The 25403-nt window shown below is 53.7% G+C and overlaps 1 protein-coding gene across 3 annotated transcripts; it reads right to left on the bottom strand.

The window, feature by feature from the left end:
* Nucleotides 1–667: 667 nt before the first annotated feature.
* Nucleotides 668–24994, bottom strand: KANK2 (KN motif and ankyrin repeat domains 2). 3 transcript variants are annotated; one of them, XM_022557358.3, is made up of 12 exons: nucleotides 23352–24994; nucleotides 22246–22401; nucleotides 20576–21787; nucleotides 11196–11369; nucleotides 10998–11100; nucleotides 9729–9980; nucleotides 9012–9099; nucleotides 8239–8458; nucleotides 7252–7394; nucleotides 4419–4619; nucleotides 4250–4339; nucleotides 668–2815 (listed from the first exon to the last, which is right to left on the bottom strand). In XM_022557358.3, the coding sequence occupies exons 2-12, from the start codon at nucleotides 22280–22282 to the stop codon at nucleotides 2762–2764; spliced, it is 2574 nt and encodes an 857-aa protein (XP_022413066.1). In that variant the 5' UTR covers nucleotides 22283–22401; nucleotides 23352–24994; the 3' UTR covers nucleotides 668–2761. The 3 variants fall into 3 exon arrangements, with proteins under 3 accessions (XP_022413066.1, XP_022413065.1, XP_022413067.1); XM_022557357.3 differs by having other exon boundaries at nucleotides 22246–22361; XM_022557359.3 differs by having other exon boundaries at nucleotides 9729–9968; nucleotides 22246–22361.
* Nucleotides 24995–25403: the final 409 nt, after the last annotated feature.

Raw genomic sequence — 25403 nt, 5'->3', positions numbered from 1 at the left:
GTTGTGGCGCACGGGCTTAGTAGCTCTGTGGCATGTGGGATCTTCCCGGACAAGGGCTCGAACCCATGTCCCCTGCATTGGCAGGCGGATTCTTAACCACTGCACCACCAGGGGAGTCCCACCCACAATGGGTCTGATTAGAACTTTCTGCCACAGTGGCAGTGTTCTGTATCTCTGCAGCCCAATAGGGTAGCCACCAACCACATGCAGCTACTGACCATGAATTAATTACAGTCGATTTACATCTAAATGGAAATTGCCACAGGTGGCTAGTGGCTATAGTATTGGATAGTGCCAGTGTAGGGCAGAGCATAAGGGCGTTTATTGTAATATTCTTGTCACCTTTCTGTAGCTTGGAACATTGTTCAAATAAGCCCATTTAAAAAAAGAGATCTATTTTAGGGCTTCCCTGGTGGCGCAGTGGTTGAGAGTCCGCCTGCCGATGCAGGCGACACGGGTTCGAGCCCCGGTCCGGGAAGATCCCACATGCCGCGGAGCGGCTGGGCCCGTGAGCCATGGCCGCTGAGCCTGCGCGTCCGGAGCCTGTGCTCCGCAACGGGAGAGGCCACAACAGTGAGAGGCCCGCTAACCGCAAAAAAAAAAATAAAAAAGAGATCTATTTTAAAACTTCAAGAGTAGTACAGTAACAAAGACCAGACACAGATGCTTTGGCATAATCATAAGGTAGCTTTATTAAATTCCTTTACTTTCTAAAAAACGATTACAAAAAGGAATACTTCATTTAAGTGTAATACTGTCTTTATGGACGTACCGTGGTTGGAAAGTGAAGTTAAAGGTCATGAATACACGTGAGAAGAGAGTGGGATCAGAGGCAGGACCCCCTGTAGCCTACCATGCCAAGTCCAGTGGGTAAGCTGGGGAGAAGGGAACACAGGGATAACTATGGACTTATAGGGGGTGTCAATGAACTGCTTCTAAAAGCTTAAAAGAAACACACCCACCGGCTCCAGGGCCGGACACACAGGCACACAACGCTTGTACTGCTTCTCAAAGCTGCCCAAAGCTGTGGCCTTCTGTCAGTGGTCATCCCCAGTCAGCTTGGGTTTCCTTTCCTCGCCATTTACACACACACACACACACACACACACACACACACACACACACACACACACACACACACACACACACACACACACACACACACACACACACACACACACACACACACTGGGGTGTCTCTCTCCTTTGACCATTTAAGCTCTCTTGACTTGGGTACCATCCCTTCCATCAAAATCAAAGCAAGCCAGACTCCATCAAGCCAGGAAACCTACTTTTCTAGGAGAGAAGCCAGCACTTGGCTGTATTGAATGAACGTGTAAGTGCCGAGGGCTTGCTCTGTCCTGCTGGGGTTTTGGCTTCCACCCCAGCAGCTAGGCTGAGAACTGGACAAGAGAGGGCAGGACACCTAAGAACTAGGGATCTTACTCCCTCCCTGGTCACAAGGCACTTTTCGACGCTCGGAACCTGTCCCCCTTCCCCCCTCCCTTTTGTTTTTTTTTTTTTTTTTTTGGTCACAAAAGGAAGGAACAGGAAAGAAAACTTTGTTGAGATTCTGGGGACAAAATAGGCCATGCAGGAAACTACGTGTGTTGGGAGAGCCCCGTTTCCAGCAGGCTCCGTTCCAGGCAGCTCTGGAAAGCCTGTACGTTGTTAAAAAAAAAAAAAAACCCAGCTGGCCCTTGTTTGGTTTTCGGCAGAGCCCTGTCTCTTTAAGTTTGCACTGGGAGCCCTTGGGGGCAGCCAACTTTTAATCGAGCACACATGGAGTTTTTGGAACTGGTCCTATGCTTTGCCAACAATCTCATGCCCTGTTTTCTTTCCTTTGAGGAGAGAAATTCTGGAGTCTGGGGAGAAAAAGGATGGCCCTGCTACTGGCGTTCTAAGCCTAGGGATGCAAGGACCACTCTGGGGACCGGATTCATTTCCTGCATCTCCACATCTAAAGGATTTTCTAGGAAAATGAGTATTTGCCCGGGCCCCCATGTGGGGAGGGGACGGATTTCTGGGTAATCTCTCGATATGAACTACTTGCACACCTTGGCTGCTGGGTCCTGAGCCCCCCCACCTGAATGAGGGCGTGGGAGACACTGGCAGTGGCCACGTGAAGGCAGAAGAAACGACTAAACTTCCTGCCCCGGGTGACAAAGACAGGGTCTGTTTTGTGAAGAGACCAGAAGAAAATTCCACCAAGAAAGCCGTCTGGGGAGGGGGAAGTGGACAAAATGCTATTATATACCGAACAGTTAAATGTAGGGGAGCGAGCGGGGGGCGCATGAGGCCACTCCAGACGTGATCCGTGCGTAATCACATTGAGGATTAAAATGAAAATATGCGATTCCAGTGACTTTCAAATTCCCCCCCCCTCCCCGAACATGATTCAGAAATACAATATTTTTCCCTCTCACCCTCCTCCATCCTTAATGGCCAGTTGATTGTTCTCAGCGTTCTTCGCAAACCCACGCCCCAGCATCAGCCACTGGCGCCAGTTTATATAAGAATTTAGCTTCGGTCTGCGCTGCGGCTGTTTTGAACCGGGGTACTGGGAAAAAACCTGCTTTCGGCTGAAGTCTCAGAGCTGTTGGGGGCTCCCTGGGGAAGCAGAAGAAAACCCCACTTGCATTTGAGACTTGGGCCTTGGTGGGTAGAGTGGGGGCCGGCCAGGGAGGGGATGAGGGACCAGGGATGGTTCGCTCTGGGGCTGCCTGGCCCCCGGGAGAGGCGCCTCGGGCCCCTCTGACGGCTACTCTTCTGCGGAGGATGACGCAGGACTCTCCTCATCCGACATGGGGGCAAACTGAAACGAGAGGCAGAATTCCTTTTGTTTGGCATCCTTTCCTGTGCTATGAGGCGCCGACTTTGTTGGCTGGCCCCGCGCCTGCCGTGAGTGAACAAGAGGCCTTGGTTTCTTGGCCTCAAGGAGGTGACGTTGGGGAGATGCTTCGGAGCAGCTCACAGATGAATGCAGTGGAGGGTTTTTCCTGAGGGATAAGGGGTGGAAGGCAGTGAAAGTGGAGAGTGGGCGGTTGGGGAGGGTGACGTCTGAGCTGAAGGATGTTAGGGGTCCAGCCAAGGGGCAGGGCGTTCCAGGCAGAGGAAACAGCAAGTGCAAAAGCCCTGAGGCAGGAGCGGCGACCAGGCCAGTGTGGCTGGAGCAGAGTGAGCGAGGGGGAGAGGAAAGAGAGTGGGGGCAGGTGAGGGGTGTTGAGCAGGGCTTGGTGTGCTCTGGAGATGACTTCTGCTTTTTTCTCTAAGTGGGGTGGGAGCCACAGAGGGCTGTGAGCAGAGGAGGGATGTACCCCGACTCAGGTGCTCACAGTGGCCTCTGGCCGCTGTGGGGAGAACAGAGTGGAGGGGACAGTGAGGGTGGGAGCCAGGGAAGCAGAGCGGAGGCAGCGGCAATGGTCCAGGGAAACAGTGATGGAAGAGTGGGATTCATCCCTCAGGAGCCCTGGGAAGCAGGACCACAGATCAGACAGCAGGACGCCACCCAGCCCCATCACCCCCCATTTTCCAGCTGAGGACATGAAGGCCCACAGCTGATCCCAAGGGGATCCCCTAAGCACCACAACTGAGGCTCAGGTGTCCTAACACCCTACGCAGTGAAGGCGGAAAGACTCGGAGGCTCAGGAAGAAGCTGGAAGCCAGTCAGGACCCAAATGGCTTTGGCCTCAGCAACCTTTTCTCTCCTAGACCATCTGGGGAATCGCTGTGGTTGACGCCCACCACGCCACCCTTGAACCTGGCCCCAGACGTGCCTGGGGAGGCCGGGGCAGGTACAAGGTAGGGGTGAAGAGGAGGGGGCAGAGGGCTCCTGCCCGTGGTCTGGATTCAGACCCCGAGGTCTCTCCGCCCCTTCCTGTCTGTGAGACTTTGGGCCAGGAATGTAACCATTCAAAGCGTCAGCTTCCCCACCTGAGAAATGGTAATAGTAACAGTACTTTATGCAACTGAATTGGGTTATTGTGGAAGGTTCCAGAAATCATGCTTGGGAGGCACGCCAAAGTCCTCTGTGTGGTAATTAAGAGCATGATTTGGAGCTAGACAGATCCGGGTTCGAATACCGCGATGCCAACCATAACCATGCAGTCTCAGCTCTCGTGCCTTATTTCCTCGCGGGGGCACCGTGAAGGTTCAACAAGCAGCTGACCATGCAGCCCTTGGGATGGTCCCCATACGCCATCCCTTCCCAGAGCCCCGCCCCCGCTGCCCTGCCCGGGCCGAGACTCACCGAGCACTTGATGTTCATGCGAGAGTACAGCAGGGATGCAATTTCACTGTGTCCTGCATCCAAGGCCACCATCAAAGCCGTGCTCCCGTCCTGCAAAGCATCAGTTGCTATGCTGACACCCTGCACCATGTCCCCGCCCTCCCCGGAGTGCGCCTGGGTGGGGACTCACGCGGTCGGTGATAGAGATGTCGCAGCTGGGCACAGCCAGCAGCAGCGCCGTGATCTCCTTGTGGCCGTGCTCGCAGGCACACATGAGGGCCGTGGAGCCGTCATCATCTTGGACGTTGACGTCCGCCTCGCAGGCAAGCAGGGCTTTGACCACGTCCACCCGCCCGTGGCTGACCGCCAGCATCAGGGCTGTCTGCCCCGCCTGGGTAGGGCAAGGAACAGCTTATGGATCATGCAGCCTCCAGAGCATGACACCCCTGCTCCGGAACCATCCATGGTTCCTGAGTACTCTGACGCTAACAGCACCTCCACTCACGGGCCTCCTTCTGTATCTCAAATAATCCTTCCTACCACTGGGCCTTTGCACTTGCTGATCCGTCTTCCTCCTGCTGGCTCCTCCCTCAGGTCTCAGCTTAAATGCCTCCTCCTCAGGGAGAAGCTCTGTGCCTCCCCACCGCTATGCCCACTTAAATCAGATCCCTAACTCACGGGTGCAAACGTAAGTAAAATGTGTTGAGCTAAGAGTTGTACACTTTTCTGTCTGCCAGTTAAACTTCACTGTAAAGAAAAAATCAACATCCATCAGTGGATGAATGGATAAAGAAATTTATATATCCATACTACAGAGCATTATTCATCCTTAAAAAGAAATGAAGGCCTGAAGCATACTGCAACATGGATGAACCTTGAAACTATTATGCTCCGTGATAGGAGCCAGACACGAAAGGACACGATACTACATGATTCCATTGATATGAAATATCCGGAACAGGCAAATCCACAGAGACAGAGAGCAGACTGGAGGGGGCCAGGGGCTGGGGGAGTGAGGATGGGAGTGACAGCTGTGGGTGCCGGGTCTCCTCTCAGGATGTAAAGATGTTCTGGAGGTAGACAGAGATGTGGGTTGCACAGCATTATGGATCGATTTGTTCACTTTAAAAGGGTTAATCTTATGTGCACTTCACCTCAATTTTTAGAAAAGTAAACCACCTGGGCATACATCTGGAAGGACGAAAGCTCGAATTCAAAAAGATACATGCACCCCAATGCTCATAGCAGCACTTTTACAACAGGCAAGACTTGGAAGCAACCTAAGTGTCCATCGACAGATGAATGGATAAAGATGTGGTACATATATACACGATGGAGTATTACTCAGCCATAAAGAAGAATGAAGTAATGCCATTTGCAGTAACATGGGTGGACCTAGAGATGACCAGACTAAGCGAAGTAAGTCAGAGAAAGACAAATATTATCATATGATATCATTTTATATGTGGAATCTAAAAAAATGATACAAGTGAACTTACTTACAAAACAGAGACAGACTCACAGGCATAGAAAACAAACTTATGGTTACCAAAGGGGAAAGGTGGGGGGAGGGATAAATCAGGAGCTTGGGATTAACAGATACACACTACTATATGTAAAACAGATAAACAACAAGGTCCTACTGTATAGCACAGGAAACTATATTCAATAGCTGGCAATAACCTATAATGGAAAAGAATCTGAAAAAGAACATATATGTAAAACTGAATCACTTTGCTGTACACCAGAAACTAACACAACGCTGTAAATCAACTATACTTCAATTAAAAAAAAAAGTAAACCACCAAGAAAAAAATTTTAATTAAAAAAAAATCAGTAAAAAAGCAAGGAGGGTCTGCCTGTTATGCACCACGGCAGCACCTCCCCCTTTTCCTTTGCTGTGGTAAGGCTGCTGCTAATCTCTCCCTTCCTTGCTGTTCCCACGGGGTCCTGGGTGCCCTGCTCTTCTGCCCAGACACCCATCCATGCCCCAGTCACCTCCACAGTCTCCCAGCTTCTGCTCCCCAACATACAGCCGAAGGGAGATTCCAAACCAGAAAGCAGCCCTCGCCCCTGCCCTGGTGGCTTCCCACAGCCCTGGGTCCAAACCCCTGCTAAGCCTCCAATGCTTGGGCTCCTGGAGCTCCTGGCTGGCTAGTGAGCTTTGGGAGGGTGGGGACTGTGCCTGCTTGTCAAACATTTAAGTCCCCAGCGTCCAGTTGCTGGTCAATAAATTACCAAGCAGGATGTGGGATGGCGTCGGCTTAAGGAAAGCTGAGGACCCCCATGTCTTCCCACATCCCCATTTCCACCATGAGGTTCTGTATCAGAGGCACCCTGGAAGGCAGGTCATTAAGAATGGGGCTCTCGGGGGCTTCCCTGGTGGCGCAGTGGTTGAGAATCCTCCTGCCAACGCAGGGGACACGGGTTCGATCCCTGGTCCGGGAGGACCCGCATGCCGCGGAGCAACTAAGCCCGTGCGCCACAATTACTGAGCCTGTGCTCTGAAGCCAGTGAGCCACAACTACTGAGCCAGCGAGCCACAACTACTGAGCCCACATGACACAACTACTGAAGCCCACATGCCTAGAGCCCGTGCTCTGCAACAAGAGAAGCCACCACAATGAGAAGCACACTCACCGCAACGAAGACCCAATGCAGCCAAGAATAAATAAATAAAATAAAAAATTTTAAAAAAAGAATGGGGCTCTCGGGACTTCCCTGGAGGTCCAGTGGTTAAGACTCTGTGCTTCCACTGCAGGGGGCGCAGGTTAGATCCCTGGTTGGGGAACTAAGATCCCACATGCCATGTGACACGGCCAAAAAAAAAAAAAAAAGAATGGGGAGCTAGACCCCCAGGTTCAAGTCCCCCCCTCCTCTAGTTTGACCTTGAGGAAGTGAATACGTCTCTGAGCCTTGGTTTCTTTGCCTGTGGAGTGGGGATTCTCCCCTTGGGCTTGGGTATGGCCAGGACTTAATAAATGGGAAGAGTTATCCCGGTCTGCAGCGCCGAGGGCCTGTACCTGGCTGGCTCTGGCATTGACATCTCCAAGCCGGAAGAGCTGCAGGACAGTCTCGAGGTCATGCTGGGTCTTCAGGGTGGCCAGGGCGGTGAGCATGATGGGGCTGTAGCCGGCGCGGTTCTGCTTGTCTACCTGGCAGACACCTGAGGGGAGGGGACCAGGAGGACGACAGGCCTTAGACACCCCTGATGCTGGCCAGGTCTGCCTTAAGGCTGGGGGGGGTTGGTCCCCGAGGACCAGGTCATGTCTCTACCATCAGCCTGGAAGCCTTGTTCACGACCATAGTGAGCACTGGGAATCATGCCTCCTCCAGCAGTCTAGGCCTGGCCTAATTACTCCTTTTTCTTGGACTGAGAACCCCATTCTGGCCTAGGGTCTCCATCTCTATTATGGGAGGGGCTCCTAAAGGTGTAGACTGTGCCTCGTCCATCAGACTGGGGCCCCCTGGATACTGGCACCCACATTTAGGGCTGAAAGGAGAAGCTGTGTCTCCCTCATTGATCTGGAAGAGTCCCTAGTCAGTTTCCTCCATGAGACTGTGGGCTCTGCCTCCTTCATCAGACTGACCAGGGGGCTCTGTCTTCCCCATTACACTAGGGGAAAGCAAATTTCTTCCTGTCGAATTGAGGACCACATCTTCTCTCCAAGCCCCAGGCCAGAGGCCACATCCATGTCTTTCCCTCAGACTAGGGTTCCAGAGGTGTCACTTTCTTTATACAGGGGTCATTGGTTGGGGGGGGGGGAGGGAAGGGCCACATATTTTCCCTAAGACCATGTCTGCCTTTTCCAGTACACCGGGGCCACAGGTGGGGCCTGTATCCCCCTCACCTCAGACGGGGAGAGCGGCGTCTCCCCCATCAGACGGGGAGGGCGGCGTCTCCCCCATCAGACGGGGAGGGCAGCATTTCCTCCATCAGACTATGAGGGTGGCCTCCCCCACAGACCAGGAGGGCAGTGTCCCCACTGTCCCCGCCCCGCCTGGCTCACCGCTGTCGAGCAGCTGCCGCGCCACGGGGAAGTTGGCGTGGGACACGGAGTAGTGCAGTGCGGTGTTGCCGTTGCTGTCGGCGATGTTGACCACATAGTCCAGCAGCCGCGCCGACATGGCCCGGAAGGTGACCAGGTGGCGCCGCACAAGCTCTGGGTGGGCATCGCTGCGGCAGGCCAGGCGCAGCCACTCCTGCAGCACCGTGGTGTAGGCCACTTTCTGGATGCAGATTGGGAAGGAGAGGGGTGTGAGGGCCACGGAAGCCCACCCCATCCCAGACGAAGCCCCCCAAGGGGAGTGCAGACACCCCACCCTGAGCCCCAGCCTTGAGGGGAAGCATGGGCGCCCCACCCCAGTGAGCCCCCCTGGAGGAGAATGCAGTGTCCCCTGCCCTGTACAAGAACCCTAAAGGGAAGTGTAGACACTGCAGTACCAGGTACGCCCCCAGAAGAAGGTGTGAGCATCTCCATCCTGGATGTGACCTTCAAAGGCATGTGTAGACACCCATCAAGGGAAATATGGCAGCCCCTTCCCTCAAGCCCCCGAAGGAACAGGAACCAAGGCTGGGTTTGCCGGCGGGCAATCGTCCTTGGCCCCTCCCTGCCTCCCTGGAGCCTCTCCAAAGACCAAGACTCAAGCCTCGGAGCCCCCCACAAGCTCCCAGCTAGGATCCTGGGGTCCCCATGATCCAAAGCACAAGGAGAAGCCAGGGTGAGGGTGGAAGGGACAAAGCCCTCCCCGCCCCGCTTTCAGGCCCAGGGCCCCACCATACCAGCTCCCGTTCGGTGAGGGCATTGGGGTTCTCCAGGTACTTCTCCAGGGCCAGGCAGGCTGAGATGAGGTCGGGGCTGAGCTCCATCCTGCCGGTGGCAGACAAACGGGGAGTTGATCTTGGAAGCACCCACCTCAGCCTCCTGGGTGCCCCCTACTCCCCACATCCAGCTGGGGTGCTCGGAGAGGCCCTCAACACTCTCCACCAAGGCACTCACCCAGTCCTGCCAGGGCTCACCTGAGTGATAGAATCTCAGACCCCCTTCCCTGGGGACATAATTTTACACAGCACCCCAAGGGGCAGACATGGGGAGCACACAGACCGCAAGAGAAAGTGGACACGTGGGCCAAAATTTATTCCAAGTGGCCAGTGGCAGATGGAAAATCTTTCTCTGAGGACAGATTTTTTTTTTAATCAGGGGAAAAACAAAAAGAGACATACGGATGGACAGGTGTGGCAAATGTCCCAAAGAAGGTGGATGGCTTAAGGACAAACTTGGTCTGCCCCTTAAACCCAAACCTGAACAGCCCAAATTGCCCCCATCAGGCCCTTTATCAAAGCCTCCGGACCTTCAGATGCCCAGAAGGAGAAAGTGCTTGTTCACTAATTCAGACTAAGGTGGGCATGACTGATGGGAGGTTCCCTCAGAGGGTTTGAATGGTGGGATCTGAGGTCACCCCAGGCCCTGCCTAAATCCCTCCCACACAGAAAACTGACCGGATCTCCTCTTCCGCACTTGATCCCGACGCCCCCTCAGCTGTGGGCGCCTGCTGAGACTCCCGGGACAGCTGGCACTCCTCCCGGCTGATCTTGGCCTTTGCCGTCTCCTTGGGCCTGAGCTGGGGGGCTTCAACCACACTCGGAACCCTCTCCTCTGGCTCTGGGGCCTCGTTCTCTGTACTGTCATTGTCCGAGAAGTTCTCTGCTGTGCTGGAATCCTCGGATGAGGACTCATACCTGGGGGAGACGCTGCAGGTGGTGGGGAGGGTCATTTGACCTCTCTGGGCCTCAGTTTCCCCATCTGTTAAATGGGGGTAATGGCAGTATCTAGCTCACAGGGCTCCAGGGATGCAGCTTATAGCACCTGGCACACAGTAAGTGATCAACAAACACTGGCCGTGATTGTGATCATGCTTGGGGGGGCCAGGGAGGGACATTGCTTTTCCCTTCCACCCTTTGGTACCTCTTACACTTTGCTCCTTACACAGGTGTTATACTGATTCAGACCCTTGTCCCACTGCAAATAGGACCCTCATGCTTCTTGCTACCTCCAAACACATCTAAACTTCTGGGCCTGGCATCCAAGGCCCCCAACTGGCCCGGTTCCCCAGGCCTCCCCTTTTTTTTTTTTTTTTTTTTTTTTGCGGTACGCGGGCCTCTCACTGTTGTGGCCTCTCCCGTCGTGGAGCACAGGCTCCGGACGCGCAGGCTCAGCGGCCATGGCTCATGGGCCCAGCCGCTCCACGGCATGTGGGATCTTCCCGGACCGGGGCACGAACCCGTGTCCCCTGCATCGGCAGGCGGACTCTCAACCACTGAGCCACCAGGGAAGCCCCAGGCCTCCCATTTTTCACATCACTGCTTCCTCCCACCCCTGAGCCTTTATCCAGGCTGTGTCCTCCATCAGGAGACCCCACCCCTCCCACTCTGCACCTCGCAAGCTTCTGCTTGTCCTGCAGCACATGTGCTCCCCTCCGTCAGTTATTTCCTTGGTCCCCCCACTGCCTGAGCATCCCCCATCATTGCTCCAGTCATGTTGTGTTGGGATCGCCTATTAGGGCCCAAGATCGCAGTGGACCAGGAGCTCCATCAGGGCAGGGAGCCGAGTCCGGCACCTCCCGAGGGGTAGTGTGGTACAGTGGTTGCAGCACAGCCTCTGGAGCCAGCCCACGGGGCCTCGTTGTGCCTCCGTTTCCTCGTCTGTCTACTGTGCTTTGGTTAAATGAATGAACCATAAAGTGAGGGGCTCAGACCAGGTTCTCTCACCTGCCGTTGACCCCCACGAACTGGAGGCTCCTCCGGCGGGTCTCGGGGTCTGCGGGCTCCTCTTTCCGCTTCATGATGGATGGCACACCTGCCGGGGGCCCTCCTGGTGGGGGAGCGTGGTGTCGTGAGGGTCTCCCAAAGCCAGACCCCATGCCGGGCCTCTGGCACCTGACCCTTTCGGTGGCCGCCCCCATTTACCTGCACCCCCGGCCTCCTCTGACTCCAACTCCTGTGGGGCTGCTTGGCTGGTAGGCTCCCTGTTGGTGGCGTCGTGGGCAGGCACCAGGCCTGTGTTCTTCTCTGGCTGCGCGAGGGAGTCCCCCTCAGACTCTGGGGGTGACAAGGATGACTCTGCAGGAGCCTGTGGGAGACCTGAAGGGGCAAGAAAAGAGGTGCTTACCGTGGGTAACAATAGCAAAACAAGAACAGTAACAACAGCTACCTCCTGGCGGGGGGGCCGGGTCACATACCCCAGGCCAAGGGCTAATTCTTGCATTATTTCATCAAATCTTCCCAGCCCATGCAGAAGTTGGATTATTTACCGATGAGGAAATTGAGGCACACAGATTGCCTGAGGCCACCCAGCAAACAAGTAGCAGAATCCATTCCAACCCTGGTTTGTTGCCTGCCTCGCAGTGGGTCAGGGTCAGGGAAGACTACGAGACCCCATAATCCTGGCTTGTGACCCCCTCCGACTTCATACTAAGTAGTGTCTGGAAACTATAGCCAAGCATAGTGGTCATGGTCGGGACTCATATCTCCCACAAAAGAGCTGTGTGACCTCAGGCAAGTCACTTAACCTCTCTGTGCCTTGGACAAACACCATTTCCTACATCATGGCATTGTGCAGACTAAAGACAGTAATGTGAGGGAGAGAGCTTAGAACAACACCTGCACATCAAGAGCACTTGAAGAGCATTTGTTAATTCAAGAGAATTGTAAACTATATTTTGATAAGATTTAATATTATACTTTTTTTTAACAGACGTAGGGTTGTGCTGTAGATAACATTTTGTATTTCACTTCCTTCTTCTTTACTTAACATAAAGCAGGGGATTTCCCTGGTGGCGCAGTGGTTAAGAATCCATCTGCCAATGCAGGGGACACGGGTTCGAGCCCTGGTCCGGGAAGATCCCACATGCCACGGAGCAACTAAGCCCGTGCGCCACAACTACTGAGCCTGTGCTCTAGAGCCCACGAGCCACAACTACTGAGCCCACGCGCCTACAGCCCATGCTCCACAACAAGAGAAGCCACCGCAATGAGAAGCCCGCGCAACGCAACGAAGACCCAACGTAACCAAAAAATAAATAAGTAAATAAATAAAAAAAAAGAAATAAAATAAAAAAAAAGAAATTTTCATGATTTTAATAATCATGAAAAAGAAACAATAAGGGCTATTAGAAAGTGAAAACTAAAACCCCACCCAGGTGGAGTTTCAGTTTGGGCCAATGAAAAAGTTCTGGGAATGGAGGGTGGGGACAGTTGCACAACAAAGTGAATGTGCTTAATGCCACTGAGCTGGACACTCAAACGTGGCAAAAATGATACCTTTTATGTTATGTATATTTTATCATCATTAGAAAAAACCCCGCCCAGTTTGGTCTGAGAACAAAGGTGATATTATAGGACCTGGGCCCCAAGGGTGCCCACTGCACAAACGGGAGTGGGCTTGGCAGACAGCTCCAGCCCCGGATCACCAGCCTGGAGCTAGAAACAAAAGTCCAGTTGCCACTTGGAGTGGCTGCCCGGGTCTCGGAACCCACTCAGGTTCCTCCCCCAACCCCTGCCCCGGCCAGGCCACGTGTGGCTTCTGTGTCACCACTTCTCCAGGATGTCCCCTTCCTGCCAACTGGCCAGGGGCTCTGCAGACCAATTCATTTTAATTCCCTTTAACGGTTAACTTTTTTTGACATCCACAGTGACTACTTCCTCAAGTCCATGGGCAACACTCAACTTGAGCTAAGAACGGGGAGTAAACACTCAGCAGAAGTAAAGCACATAGAACGGATAAGACATTGGCCATGAATGCTTCCGACAGCGCCCCAGCCCAGTCGGGCCAGGCGGATTCCTGAGCGGGGAGCTCCAACTCCCATGGGGAACCAAGAGCAAACACCGGGTTTTTACATGAATCTCCAGATTGTTTTTTAAACCGTGTCAATAAATTCACATCAAACAAACAAACAAAAGCACTATGTGAGTGGAATTTATCAGGAGGCAGATGGGCCACTTCACGGTCTCACGGTTGCCTGAACTCAGGCCTCCTGATGTAAACACCTGGGATGTTTGTTACTCAGCAAATCAGACAATGCTCAGTGAAAGAAGCCAGTCACAGAAGGACAAATACTGCATGAATCCACTTATATGAGGTTCCTAGAGGAGTTAAATCCATAGAGACAGAAAGTAGGATGGTGAGTGCCAGGGGCTGGGGAGTGAGTGTGTGATGGGGCAGAGATTCAATTTGGGAAGATGGAAAAGTTCTGGACACAGATGGTGGGGATGGTTGGACAGCAGTGTGAATGTGCTTATTGCCACTGAACTGGACACTTAAAAATGGTTAAGAGAGTAAGTTTTATGTTATATGTATTTTACCGCAATTTTTTAAAATGTGAAAAAAAAAAAAAAAGGTGAAGTGGTGCAGCTGTATGGCCCGTTCTGCCCGGAGGGAAAAGCATGGCTCCTTCCAGCTTGATAAGTTCAAGGTCAGACACCACAACACTAAAATAACAATAACAAAACTGATAACAGTTATTATTGTTATTCTACTGGGAGATGGAGCAAACTGTTACCAAAATTTATAAGGAAGAACAAAAGTCCATGGCCAGCTAATTTTACAAAAATGGGCAGGGATGGGGAAGCTGGCTTAGGAGAGAGTAACACATATTCCCAAAGTCACAATAATTAAATCAGCAGGGCATGGTTGCAAGAAGAAATGGGCCAAAGGAAAGGAGTTCCAGCACAGACCCTGTCTGAAAGAACTTGGGGTAAAGCAGAGGGCTTTCCACAAATCAGTGGTCAAGGGTGAGCTCTGTGGGGTGGTGTAGGGAAAGCAGCTTACTCTGCCCAAGAAAAATCAGGCTGGATCCCTACCTCACACCTTATGCAAAAAATAAACTCCGAAGGACTAATATGAAGGCACAATGACAAAGCTACAGGAAGAAAATAAGGCAGAATATCAGTGGCCTCAAGAAGGGGAAAGATCCCTTTAGAAAGCCCTCTGAACACTAACCATATATGAAAAGTATGAGGTGATCTCACTTAAATGTGGAATAAAAAAAACAAAAACAAAACAGAAAAACCTCAGAGATACAGAGAACAGATTGATGGCTGCCAGAAGCAGGGGATGGGTGGGATGGGTAAAGGTGGTCCAGAGGTACAAACCTCCAGGTATAAGATACAGGCATACCTTCTTTTAGTGGGCTTCACTTTATTGTACTTCGAAGATACTGCATTTATTTTACAAATTGAAGGTTTGTGGCAAACCTGCATCGAGCAAGCCTATTGGCACAATTTTTCCAACAGCATCTGCTCCCTTTGTATCTTTGTGTCACATTTTGTTAATTCTCACAATATTTCAAGCTTTTTCATCATTATTAGATTTGTTATGGTGACCTGTGATCAGTGATGTTTGATGTGACTATTGCAAAAATGTTATGACTCGCTGAAGGCTCAGATGGTGGTTAGCCCTTTTTAGCAATGAAGTATTTTTTAATTAAGGTATGTACATTATTTTTTTAGACATAATTCTACCACACACTTAATAGACTACACTACAGTGTAAACATAACTTTCATATGCACTCGGAAACCAAAAAATTGTGTGGCTCCCTTTACTGCACGGGGTCTAGAACCGAACCCGCAATATCTCTGATGTATATTTGAAAGTTGCTAAGAGAGATCTTAAAAGTTCTCATCACGAGAAAAAAAACCTGTAACTCTGTGAGGTGATGGATGTTAATTAAACCTATTGTGGTAATCATTTTGCAGTATGTACGTATATCCAATCATTAATTTGTATACTTTAAACTGATATATGTCAATTATATCTCAATAAAGCAGAAAATATCAAAAATTAAAAGAAGAAAAATACGATGGGTTTAACTACATCAACATGAAGATTTCTATTTGGTTAAAAGAAAAAAAACTCTTAGACAAAGTTAATCTACAGAAGAATACAGGCTGTGGGAAGATAGTCATAATGCCAAAAACAGGCAAGGGATTACTTTCTGGAATAGGAGTCAACAAGATTTTTCTGTAAAGGGCCAGATAGTAAATATTTTGGGCTATGCGGGCTATAAGGTCCGCTGCAAATAGTACAAAAGCAGCCCTAAACAGTACATAAATGAGTGGGCATGGCTGTGTGCTAATAAATTAGAATTTCATATAATTTTGCTCATATCACACAATGTTATTCTTCTTTTCACATTGTTCAACCATTTAAAAACATAAAAACCATTCTTAGCTCATGGGCTATATAAAAACAGGCAGTGGGCTGGATTTGGCCCTGCAGGCTGTAGTTTGCCAACCTCTATTCTGAAATATGCCAGGAACATCTCAAACTTGCCCAAAGAAAAATGGACAAAGGCTAAAACTAAGCAACTCACCAAGGATTCTTGTTAAACTTATATGGTGATGCTCAACCTCACCAGAAATCAAAGGAATGCAAATTAAAACAAGGAGATATGAAACGAACACAACATCGTAAAACAACTATACCCCAATTAAAAAAAAAAATACAAAAACGAAAAAAAACCAAGCAGATACCACCTTGCACCAGTGTCAAATGGGCAAAAAATTAGAAAGATAGGTAAAACTGTATGTTAATGCAGATGTAGGGAAGTGGGCACTTCAGGCCCAAGCATGGCCGCTGGGAACGTGGACAGGGAGACCTTTTCCGAAGAGGATAAGACAAAATCTGGAGTGAAGTTGTACATTCCCTGTGACCCAGCAGGCCCACCAGAGGGGACATGTGAGGATGGCGCCATACTGTTCAAAGCGGCCAGGAGCTGGAAGTAACCCAGGGGCCCACCAAGCGGGGGCGGTGGTGGGGGGATCAGATAAGAAAGTGTAGCACATACCTAGGGCAGAAATCTACACAGTCATTAAAAGTGACAAACCAGATTTATAAACATCAGGGTGGAGAGTTCCAAAATAGTGTGTAGAGAGGAAAAAATAAGAAACAGAATGAGAAAAGAAAAAAAAAAAAGAAACAGAATGAGATTTTTTTTTCCCCTAAAGCACAATACCATTTTAGGAAATTAAACAAGCATAGGGCATAGTTTTCAAGAACACTCAAATATCTAAATAAGCTTCTGGAAGATGGGTGGCAAGGAAAGATATTACAGTGGGGTGGAGGTGTGTGACTGAGCAGCGGTTGCTGAATCACGGCCCATGGACACGGTTTTTACATTTTTAAATGGCTGGGAAAAAATCAAAAGAAGGATTCTCTTTGGGACACGTGAAAATTATAGGAAATTGAAATTTCAGTGTCCACACGTTAAGTTTTATTGGTACACAGCCATGCTCTTTCATTTATGCATTGGCTAAACCTGCTTAAGTGCTACAAAGGCAGAACTGAGAAGCCAAACTCATCAAAATGTATACATTAAAAATGTGGGGCTTCCCTGGTGGCGCAGTGGTCGAGAGTCCGCCTATCGATGCAGGGGACACGGGTTCGTGCTCCGGTTCGGGAGGATCCCACATGCCGCGGAGCAAGCTGGGCCCGTGAGCCATGGCCACTGAGCCTGCGCGTCCGGAGCCTGTGCTCCGCAACGGGAGAGACCACAACAGTGAGAGGCCCGCGTACCACAAAAAAAAAAACAAACAAAAAAAACATTTAAATCACTTGGCCAACCTGTACACGGAGGGTGTGTGTTTGTGTGTGTGTGTGTAAAGCAATTTGGTAACAGACATCATGGTCCTTAAAAATGCCCTTCCGCAGTCCAGAGGGCCCAAGTTCGATCCCTGGTCCAGAAACTCAGATCCCTGGAAGCCACTTGGCGAGTCCAAAAAAAAGGGGGTGGGGGGATCAAGGGTTCCCATAGAAGGACATTTGCATAGCATCTTTGACAGTAAAGAGTCACCCGGCTGTTAAAAAATAAATAGCATGTCCCAAGAATTATTTTTGGCCGCGCCTTGCAGCTTTCGGGATCTTAGTTCTCTGATCAGGGATTGAACCCACAGCCTTGGCAGTGAAAGCATAGAGTCCTAACCACTGGACCGCCAGGGAATTCCTCCAAGAATTTTTAACAATGTGATGAAATGGCCCTGGGATAATGTTAAATTAAAGAAATCAGAGAGTTTAAATCCTGGCTTTGAAAACTGTGGGCAAATTCCTTTACCTCCCAGTGCCTCAGTTTTCTCATCTGTAAAATGGAGATAAAAACACTACCCACCTCATAGCGCTGCTGGGGGTGTAAATGAATTAAAATACAAAAAGGGCATCAAATAATGCCCTGGCCCATTGTAAGGGCTACCTAAATGCTTTTAAATATAAAATAAAGCAACACAACAAATTCCATCAGCTATATGTTGCCAGACTTGAAAAATACATATTATTTTCTGCCTTAAAAAAAATCAGAAGGGGGCTTCCCTGGTGGCGCAGTTGTTGAGAATCTGCCTGCCAATGCGGGGGACACGGGTTCGAGCTCTGGTCTGGGAAGATCCCACGTGCCGCGGAGCAACTAGGCCCGTGAGCCACAACTACTGAGCCTGCGCGTCTGGAGCCTGTGCTCCACAACAAGAGAGGCCGCGACAGTGAGAGGCCCGTGCGCCGCGATGAAGAGTGACCTCCACTCGCCGCAACTAGAGAAAGCCCACACACAGAAACGAGACCCAACACAGCCAAAAATAAATAAATAAGTAAATATCAGAAGGAAAGAAGCAAAAGTGTTGACAGCAGCTGTGTCTGGGTGGTGGTGGGTTTATGGGGCTTATATTTTGTGTTCTAGATTCGTCTGTACTTTCCAAACCTTCCACAAACAATATGAATTGCTTTCATAGGACTATGTTTCAAACAGGAGCACAGGAAGTTTCAAAGCCTTGGAGAGATCTCACGGATGCACCTGCCTGGCTACCCCTTCTCCCACTAATCTCTCTGTGGCGCCTTTGAAAGGTGAGGGGTGAATGAGACTTCATGGGGTCTCCAGGCCTCTACCTGCCCCACCCACCTTTGCCAGCCTGAGGGGGAGGCTGCCTCTCACCTTCCCTGCCCTTGGCTGCAGCAAACAAATTCTAGATGTCAGAGAGGCTGGGCTCCTTCCTGCCTCCTCCTCCAGGGAGTCCTCCCTGACCTACCCATTGAGCTGACCGACCTAAAAGAACACATGGTCCGAACACTCATCAAGGACTTCCCTGGCGGTCCAGTGGTTAAGACGCCACGCTTCCACTGCAGGGGGCGTGAGTTTGATACCTGCTTGGGGAACTAAGATCCCCGCATGCCTTGTGGTGTGGCCAAAAAATAGAAAAACAAATACACAAACAGAAACCACTTGTCAAGCAGCCACCCGGCTGCTTCTTTCCTTTCACATCTTGGTTCAAAGAGCAACCTACCAGCGCCTGGTACCATACTGAACACTCACACCAACTGATGCATTTAAGATCACACTGATCTGGTGACATCAGGTTGTCAGGACCCCCAATTTGCAAATTTGGCACAGAGAGGTTAAACAACTTGCTCAAGGGCACAAAGCTAGGGAGCAGGGAGACCAGAATTTGAACACAGGCCGCCACCCCATCCAACCACCACCCACCCCGTGCCCATTTTATTTGCTCCAAACGTGTTCTCTGAAATTATTTTTCTTCACGTGTTTTTGGTGGTCTCTTATTTGTTTATCGCAGGGGCTTTTGTCTGTCTTGTTCATTGCTGTGTCCCCAGTGCCTCGGAAGAATCTGGCACATAGCAGGCACTCAGTAAATGTCTGCCAGATGAGAAGGTATCGAAATGAATTAGCACACACCAGTTCCACCCAAGCAAGGCAGAGATTAGGGCTGGCTACAGCAAGAAGGAGTTAAGTGAGACACAAAGAAGAACTTTCTCAGGGGCGGTAGCTTGCACAGGGTGGGGACATTGCTAGGTCTGTGTGTTCTGCAGGCAGAAGGCCCCAAGGCTGCCCTGAGAGGCATGTCTGGAATGGAGGTTGCCTCTCAAGAGATCTCGAGGCTGGGCAGGGCGGGGCCTCTGGCTGGGGGCCAGGGTCGCAGGGCTGGGTGTTTGGGATAGACAGAGCAGAAGGGTGGAGTCCAGAGCTGTCCAGGAACAACATGGGGAAGCAAGAAAACACAGCTGGGTCCCTGACCCCCAGCTTGTGCCCTCTGGTCCCTCCATGGGCTCTGGCCACCTGACATTCAAGGCTGGGATGGGGATATGGGCCCCACCTTTGAGCCCTGCTGTAGGTTCAGAATGGCCTGGGCTTAGATCCTGGCTGTGTGACACAGGGCAAGTGAAGCTTCTCCCCAGGCCTCAGTTTCCCCAGCTATAACAAAAAATGACCTGAAAATCATTAGTAGATGGAGTAACAAGCACTGGCTAAGCACTTACTGTATGCACTAATTCACAAGAGGAGTCTTAGAGGTGGGGGTCATTATTATGCCACTTCACAGATAAGGAAGCTGAGGCCCAGGGAGGTGAAGCTTCTCATTCAGGGTCACACAGCAAGAAGTGAAATTTGAACCCAGGTTGCCTGGCTGCACAGCCCACCGTCTTAACCTCCTCTGTAGGTGAAACACTTATCAGAGCCCTCAGCACCAGACTGGTATTCGATAAAGAACAGCTGTTATTATTATGAATCATTCTGGCAGCTCCTCCCAGGGGCCTCAGGACGGCGGTGGTGGGACAGCTGCCATTCTGCACATCCCACATCCCCTTTCCTGGGATGAGGACTCAGCAGTTCCTCCAGGGAGCAGCCCCTTCCTCCCTCCGGACTTGGGTGGGGCTCCTCTACCCCCAGGATCTGGGCCTGGGCAGTGAGATACACAGTGATTAGCTCAGTGATGGGCATATGACCCAAGCCAGCCAAGGAGGGCCACCCGTGGGATTTTTCTTGGTGCTATCTGGATTGAGGGGCTCCCTTTCCACTGAGCTGCAAGGACAGATGCCCGGAGTGGTGGGGCCACCTTTGTCTGCCTGAGAGAGAAGGCTCCACGGTTCACAGAGGAAGAGAAAGAGGGAGTTAGAGATTCCTGAGGATATTTGAGTATCTGGATCCAGCTACGCCTGAAGCCGTCCGTCACTAAGTTACACGGACAACACATTTCCTTTTCATAGTCTGAGATTGGTTTCTGCCAGTCAGGGACGATTTTTTGCCCAGCAACCAACAGCCTTGGGGACCCTCCCCCAAATACCTCCTGTTTTCCAGACATTTACAATGTGCTAGACATGAGCACACACGCTTAACAGACACCCAATTTCTTCTCATGGTACCTAGAGGTACTGAGTCAGCGGCATAAGTGTCCCCTTTTCACAGATGAAGAGACCGAGGCTCTGAGAGCTGGTAGAAGGACAGGGCTGGGGCTGGACCCCGGCATTCAGAGGAAGAAGGAGGGACCCTCCACCATCTGCCCCCGCCCACTAAGGCTCACCTGCTGCCCCATCGCAGCTGCGCTCTGTAATGCTGATCTTCTTTACCACGTGGACATTGCTGGTGGATGCAGGGGGTGTTGGGAACACTGTCTCTACCACCTCCTGGCTGCGGAACACAGGGGGGCTCTCGGCCCCGCCGGATGTCGCCAGGGCCCGCAGCCCTGCCCCGTAGGGCTCCAGACTCTGGGCCCGCTGTGCAGGGGCCCCCGCAGCTGTGCTGGCCGCCACCTCTACCTCCCTCGGCCCCTCCACCACCCGGACAGTGTCCACACGGACTGGGCTGTCTGGTGGCGGCCAGGCCTGGGGCTGGAGGTCGGCCTGCCGGGCCTGAGCTGCCTGCAGCTCCTGGAGCGCTTTCTTGAGCTGGGTCTCCAGCACGGCGACCTTAGCGGCAAGGGCTGCCTCCCCGTCGGGCATGCCCAAGTCCCGCTCTCGGACCCAGGTGCCCACGCTCCGGGTCTCGAGCACCGCCGGGTCCTCGGGGGGCTCGGGGAGGTCCAGGCAGAGCTCGCTGCGCCCCCGGGCTCCCGCCGGGTGGCCCAGGAATTTCTGGCTCTTGAGCTGCACTGTGAGCTGCCGCTTCTCCTCCTGCAGCACCGACAGCTTCACCTGGAGCACGGGAATCAGTTTCACCTGCTCCTCCAGCTGCCGCAGCTTCCGCAGGGCCCCCGCCATCTGCTCCCGCACGTGGGCCAGGTGCCCAGCACTGGGCGGCACCGGCGTGGACAGTCCTGATCCCCGCGGCGTCGGGGGTGGCAGCCCCACGCCCACCAGTGAGCTTGTCGAGCCAGCCACGCTGGGGGTCAGGGAGCCCAGGCCGGTGGGGGCGGCCGCCTGGTCCTCGAGGCGGCGACGGGCGTCCAGCAGCGTGCGCTCCACGCGCGGGTTGAAGCCGGCGCGGGTCTCCAGGGCGCCGTACTGCGGGTAGAAGCCTCGGCCGCAGTAGGAGTAGGCCGAGTGGCGGCTGTCCCCACTGGCGTTGGAGCACAGAGACTCGGTGGACGTCCACCAGGAGCCAGGGCCGCGGGGCAGGGAGCCGAGGCGGGGCCGGCGCTGCACGGCCACCCGCCGCAGCGTGTGGCCCTTCTCGATGTCGTCCACGTACTTGAGGAAGTCCAGGTCCAGGCGGTAGCCGTAGGGTGTCTCCACGGAGTAGGGCAGGTCGGGCTCCTTGGAGGGGAAGGTGGGCGGGGAGGCTGGGCCGGGGGTCCCTGGGGTGGGAGGAAAGGCCAGCGCCTCTGAACACTGCGGTCCCCTCCTCGGGGCAAACTGATGCCCCTGGGAGGGTCAAGGCTTATTTGCCCAAAGGATGGGAGCCCACTGGGTGCTCAACTGCTCAGCTGTGTCTGCGGTCTCCGAGCCTTCCCCGGCCAGGGCAAGGCCCTGTCACCCCCTCAGACCCTCCCAGGGCAGGGCTGTGCCTCCAACCTCCCAACCAAGACAGGACCCTGTCTCCCCACTCAGACCAACCTCCTTCCCTGGAAGACCCAGTCTCTCCCATCAGACTCTGCAGGGGAGAACCAAGTTGTCCCTCTTCAGGCCCTCAGGGCAGGGCTGCGTCCTACCCTCAGCCTCCTCAAGTAGGGCCCTCTCCCCTCCCCGAGGCCGTGTCTCCCGTCCCCCACCTCCAACCCCAGGGCAGGGCCCTCTTCCCCGTGAGACCCCTGACCTGGGAAGGGGGCTGGCACGTGCAGGACTTGGGCCATCCTCCTGCCTGCAGACGCTCCTCAAGAGTCACTTGGGGGATTGTGAATCAGACCACCTGCAGCACGGGCTGAGGCTTACCTGGGGAGAGGGTGTGATGAAGCCCCCCCGAGTGGGGAATCTGCAGGGGGAGGGGAGGGGATGTGGCCACCTCTCCTCTCTGCCCCCTCCACCCCCCCGCAAGTTCCCCCTTCCCCTGGGCGTGTGACCCTCTCATAGGTGCACACCCAGCCTGGCTGTGGAAAGGGGTGGGGAGCCCCCAGAGCCTGGAACAAAGAAACCAAAACTCACAGTCTGCCCGCACATCTGTCCGGCCCCTGGACAGGCTCCAGCTGTTCCCACAGCCCCGCCTCCACAAGGCTCCCGGGCCGAGGAGGAGCCCTAAGCCTGACAGGCCCCACCTTTCCTGAGCCCCCTCCCCTTAGCCCAGGCAAGAGCTGGCTGCTGGGACAGATGGGGGCTTAGGTGGACCGAGGGCTGGGGCACTCGTGGGGAGACAGCCTTCCTGCAAGGATCCGAGGAGACAAGAGACACAGGGCACAAAGAGGAATAGAGCTCAGGGTACGGGACCCCAAAACAGAGCTGGGTCAGGCCAGGCGGTGCGGGTAGGGGGCGGTAGGGAAAGTTGGGGAGAGGCAGCAAGGAGCAAAGCCTTTTCCCTTTATGGAAACAATTTTCTCTAAAAATAAACAGTTTCGCTGCCGGGCTACACGAGAACTTCCTGCCCCCACCCCCCCACCACCCCGACCAAGGACGCGTCCGGCTCAGGGCTGGGGGGGGCGCGGGGGGCAGTGCGGCGGGGATAGAAGGCCGGGTGGAGGCCCGAGAAGTCATGGGGGTGGGGGGAGGAAGTAAGAGGCTTCAAAGAGGAGGGACAAGGAGGGCCTCTCACTAACCTGCCCTCCCCCAGCCCTGGAGGCTGGCCAGGGCACTTTTGTCCCCAACACTCCACCTGAGTTTGGCCAGTCCTTTCTGCTGTCTGACCCCTAGCCACCCTGCTGCAGAGGTCCCGGCCCATCCCACCACCAGAGAGGACCCTTTGCAAGCTGCAGGTGCTGGGGCAGTGGGTACCTGGGAAGATGGGCCAGGTGGGCCACCTGCTGGGCATGAAGGCGGGGCCGGGGCTCCAGGGGCAGCCAAGCTTCTCCTGTCTCACACCCTCCTTGCTTAGCGTCTTGCTTCGTCTCTCCACGTCTCTCTGTGTCTCTCCAAGTCTCTGTCTCTCTGTGTCTCTCTTCACTTCTCTCTCCCTGTCTCTCCACGTCTCTGTCCTCACTTCTCTGTCTTTCAATGCCTGGAACACACAGTCACCCAATTGTAGGAAATTTGGTTTTCCAGCTGCCTGGAGGGCCATTCCATGTACAACAGGGAGGTGATCAAAAATATTTTCTGCAGGGACTTCCCTGGCGGTCCAGTGGCTAGGACTCTTCCAATGCAGGGGGCATGGGTTCCATCTCTGGGGAACTAAGATCCCGCATGATGAGTCGCACAGCTGATAAAATAAAAGTGAATTTAAAAAAAGTTTCTGGGGACCTGAGAGAGACTGGAGGCAGGGACCAGGAACGGTCCCCGGTGTGGAAGCCTGGAGGTGGAGGGTGTGAGGCGAATAACAGTAATAACTATAATCATTACCCCGGCAACTCATTTGATCATTATCCCGGCAACTCATTTGATCATCATGACAACCCTACCAGGTGGGTAGTTATCACCCTGTTTTACAGATGCGGTGTTTGGGGACACAGAAATACACAGTGACTTGCCCAGGGTCACTGAAGGGGGAATTAGCTGGGTCTGGATTTGAATCCTAAGCCTGGTAGATTCCCCCACTGCCAGCCAAGCCACCCTTAAGCCCCTTGCCACATTCCTCTGCCCATTTCCCAGGCAGAGAGACTGAGGTCTGAGGGTCTCCAGCCACCTGACCGTCTTCCACGTGGGCCGGTGGTGACTGACTCCAGGTGGAGAAAGCAGATGGTGGGGGAAAGTGTAATGGTGGTGGGTGTCTGTGGCTGAGACTCCTCTCCCTCTATAGGACCCCTGGAGAAAGCGGAGGACACGAGATAGGACAGAGAGACATGGAGAGAAAGGGACAGGACACCCCAAGAGGGGACAGGTGGGAGGCTCAGGGAAGGGGCGGGGGGTCCCGGGCAGGCCTGAATGTCTGGCGGGGTCTCCCTAAAGCCCCCCTCCCAGACCAGCCTGGACGTCTCTGGGGTCTTCCCGCTCCTCTCCCCGCCTCAAAGACGGGGGCGAGGAGGACCCCGCCCCGTACCGGGTAGGGGCGGGGCCTGCGGGGTCCCCAGCTAATGGCAAACAGCTGCTGCTCCCCACGCCGGCCCAGCCGCCAGGCCGAGGCCCAGCCCGGCCGGACGCCCGGACGCCTTCCCGCCGCCTGGGCCTGGCTCCGGCCCGGCCGCGGAGGAGGGCGAAGGAGGACCGAGTGGGGGAGTGGGGAGGCGGGACAGAGGTAGAAAGGAGGATGGAGACATGGGAGAGGGGCAGAGGGGAGGCAGTGATGGGGCAAAGGGGCAGGGAGGTACGGATGGAGGATGGGGTTGGAGGAGAGAAGCAGGGACAGGGTCAAAGATGAGGACGGGGCAGAGGCGCGGGACCAAGACACTCAAAGTCCGGAAAGTTTGGGCAGAGATGATGGAGTTGGAGGCAGCAGCTGGTAGAGACCGCCGAGATCGCGCCCCGGGGTTAGGGGTGGGGTGGGTGGGGTGGGGACCACGCTCGAACCCCGAACCAGACTCGAACCCCGACCCAGCCCGGGTCCTACTCGCCTCGCGCGCTCCGGCCGCCGCTGTCCCAGCGTCCCGCCGCCCGTGCGTCCTCAGCGCGCCGCCGCCCGAGCGCCCGGCCCTCGGCGGTAGCTCCGCCCCGCCCCGCCCCCGGGCTGGCCCCGCCCCTCTAGTCGCCAGCGGCCCAGCCACTGTTGAGGGGGATGGGGGGGGGGGACACGATCGCACCTGGACGGGCAGGTGTGTGTGCGCGCGTGGGGTATCCGGCCTCGCCCCCTCTTCCTGTCCTCGGGGCAGGGTCCCACCACCGCTATCCTCCCCCCGACAGCTGCCGCTGGGCCGCTGCGGGGGGCGGGAGAAGGCGGGGCTGGCCGGGATCCAGCTC

Source organism: Delphinapterus leucas, unplaced genomic scaffold (assembly GCF_059928025.1).
Source record: "Delphinapterus leucas isolate spDelLeu-1000000601 "Yukka" unplaced genomic scaffold, BTC_Dleu_Yukka2 spDelLeu_asBTCV2_sq25, whole genome shotgun sequence".
NCBI classification, from domain to species: domain Eukaryota; kingdom Metazoa; phylum Chordata; class Mammalia; order Artiodactyla; family Monodontidae; genus Delphinapterus; species Delphinapterus leucas.
The sequence above is the reverse complement of the archived record's forward strand: the minus strand, read 5'-3'. Positions and strand labels throughout refer to the sequence as shown.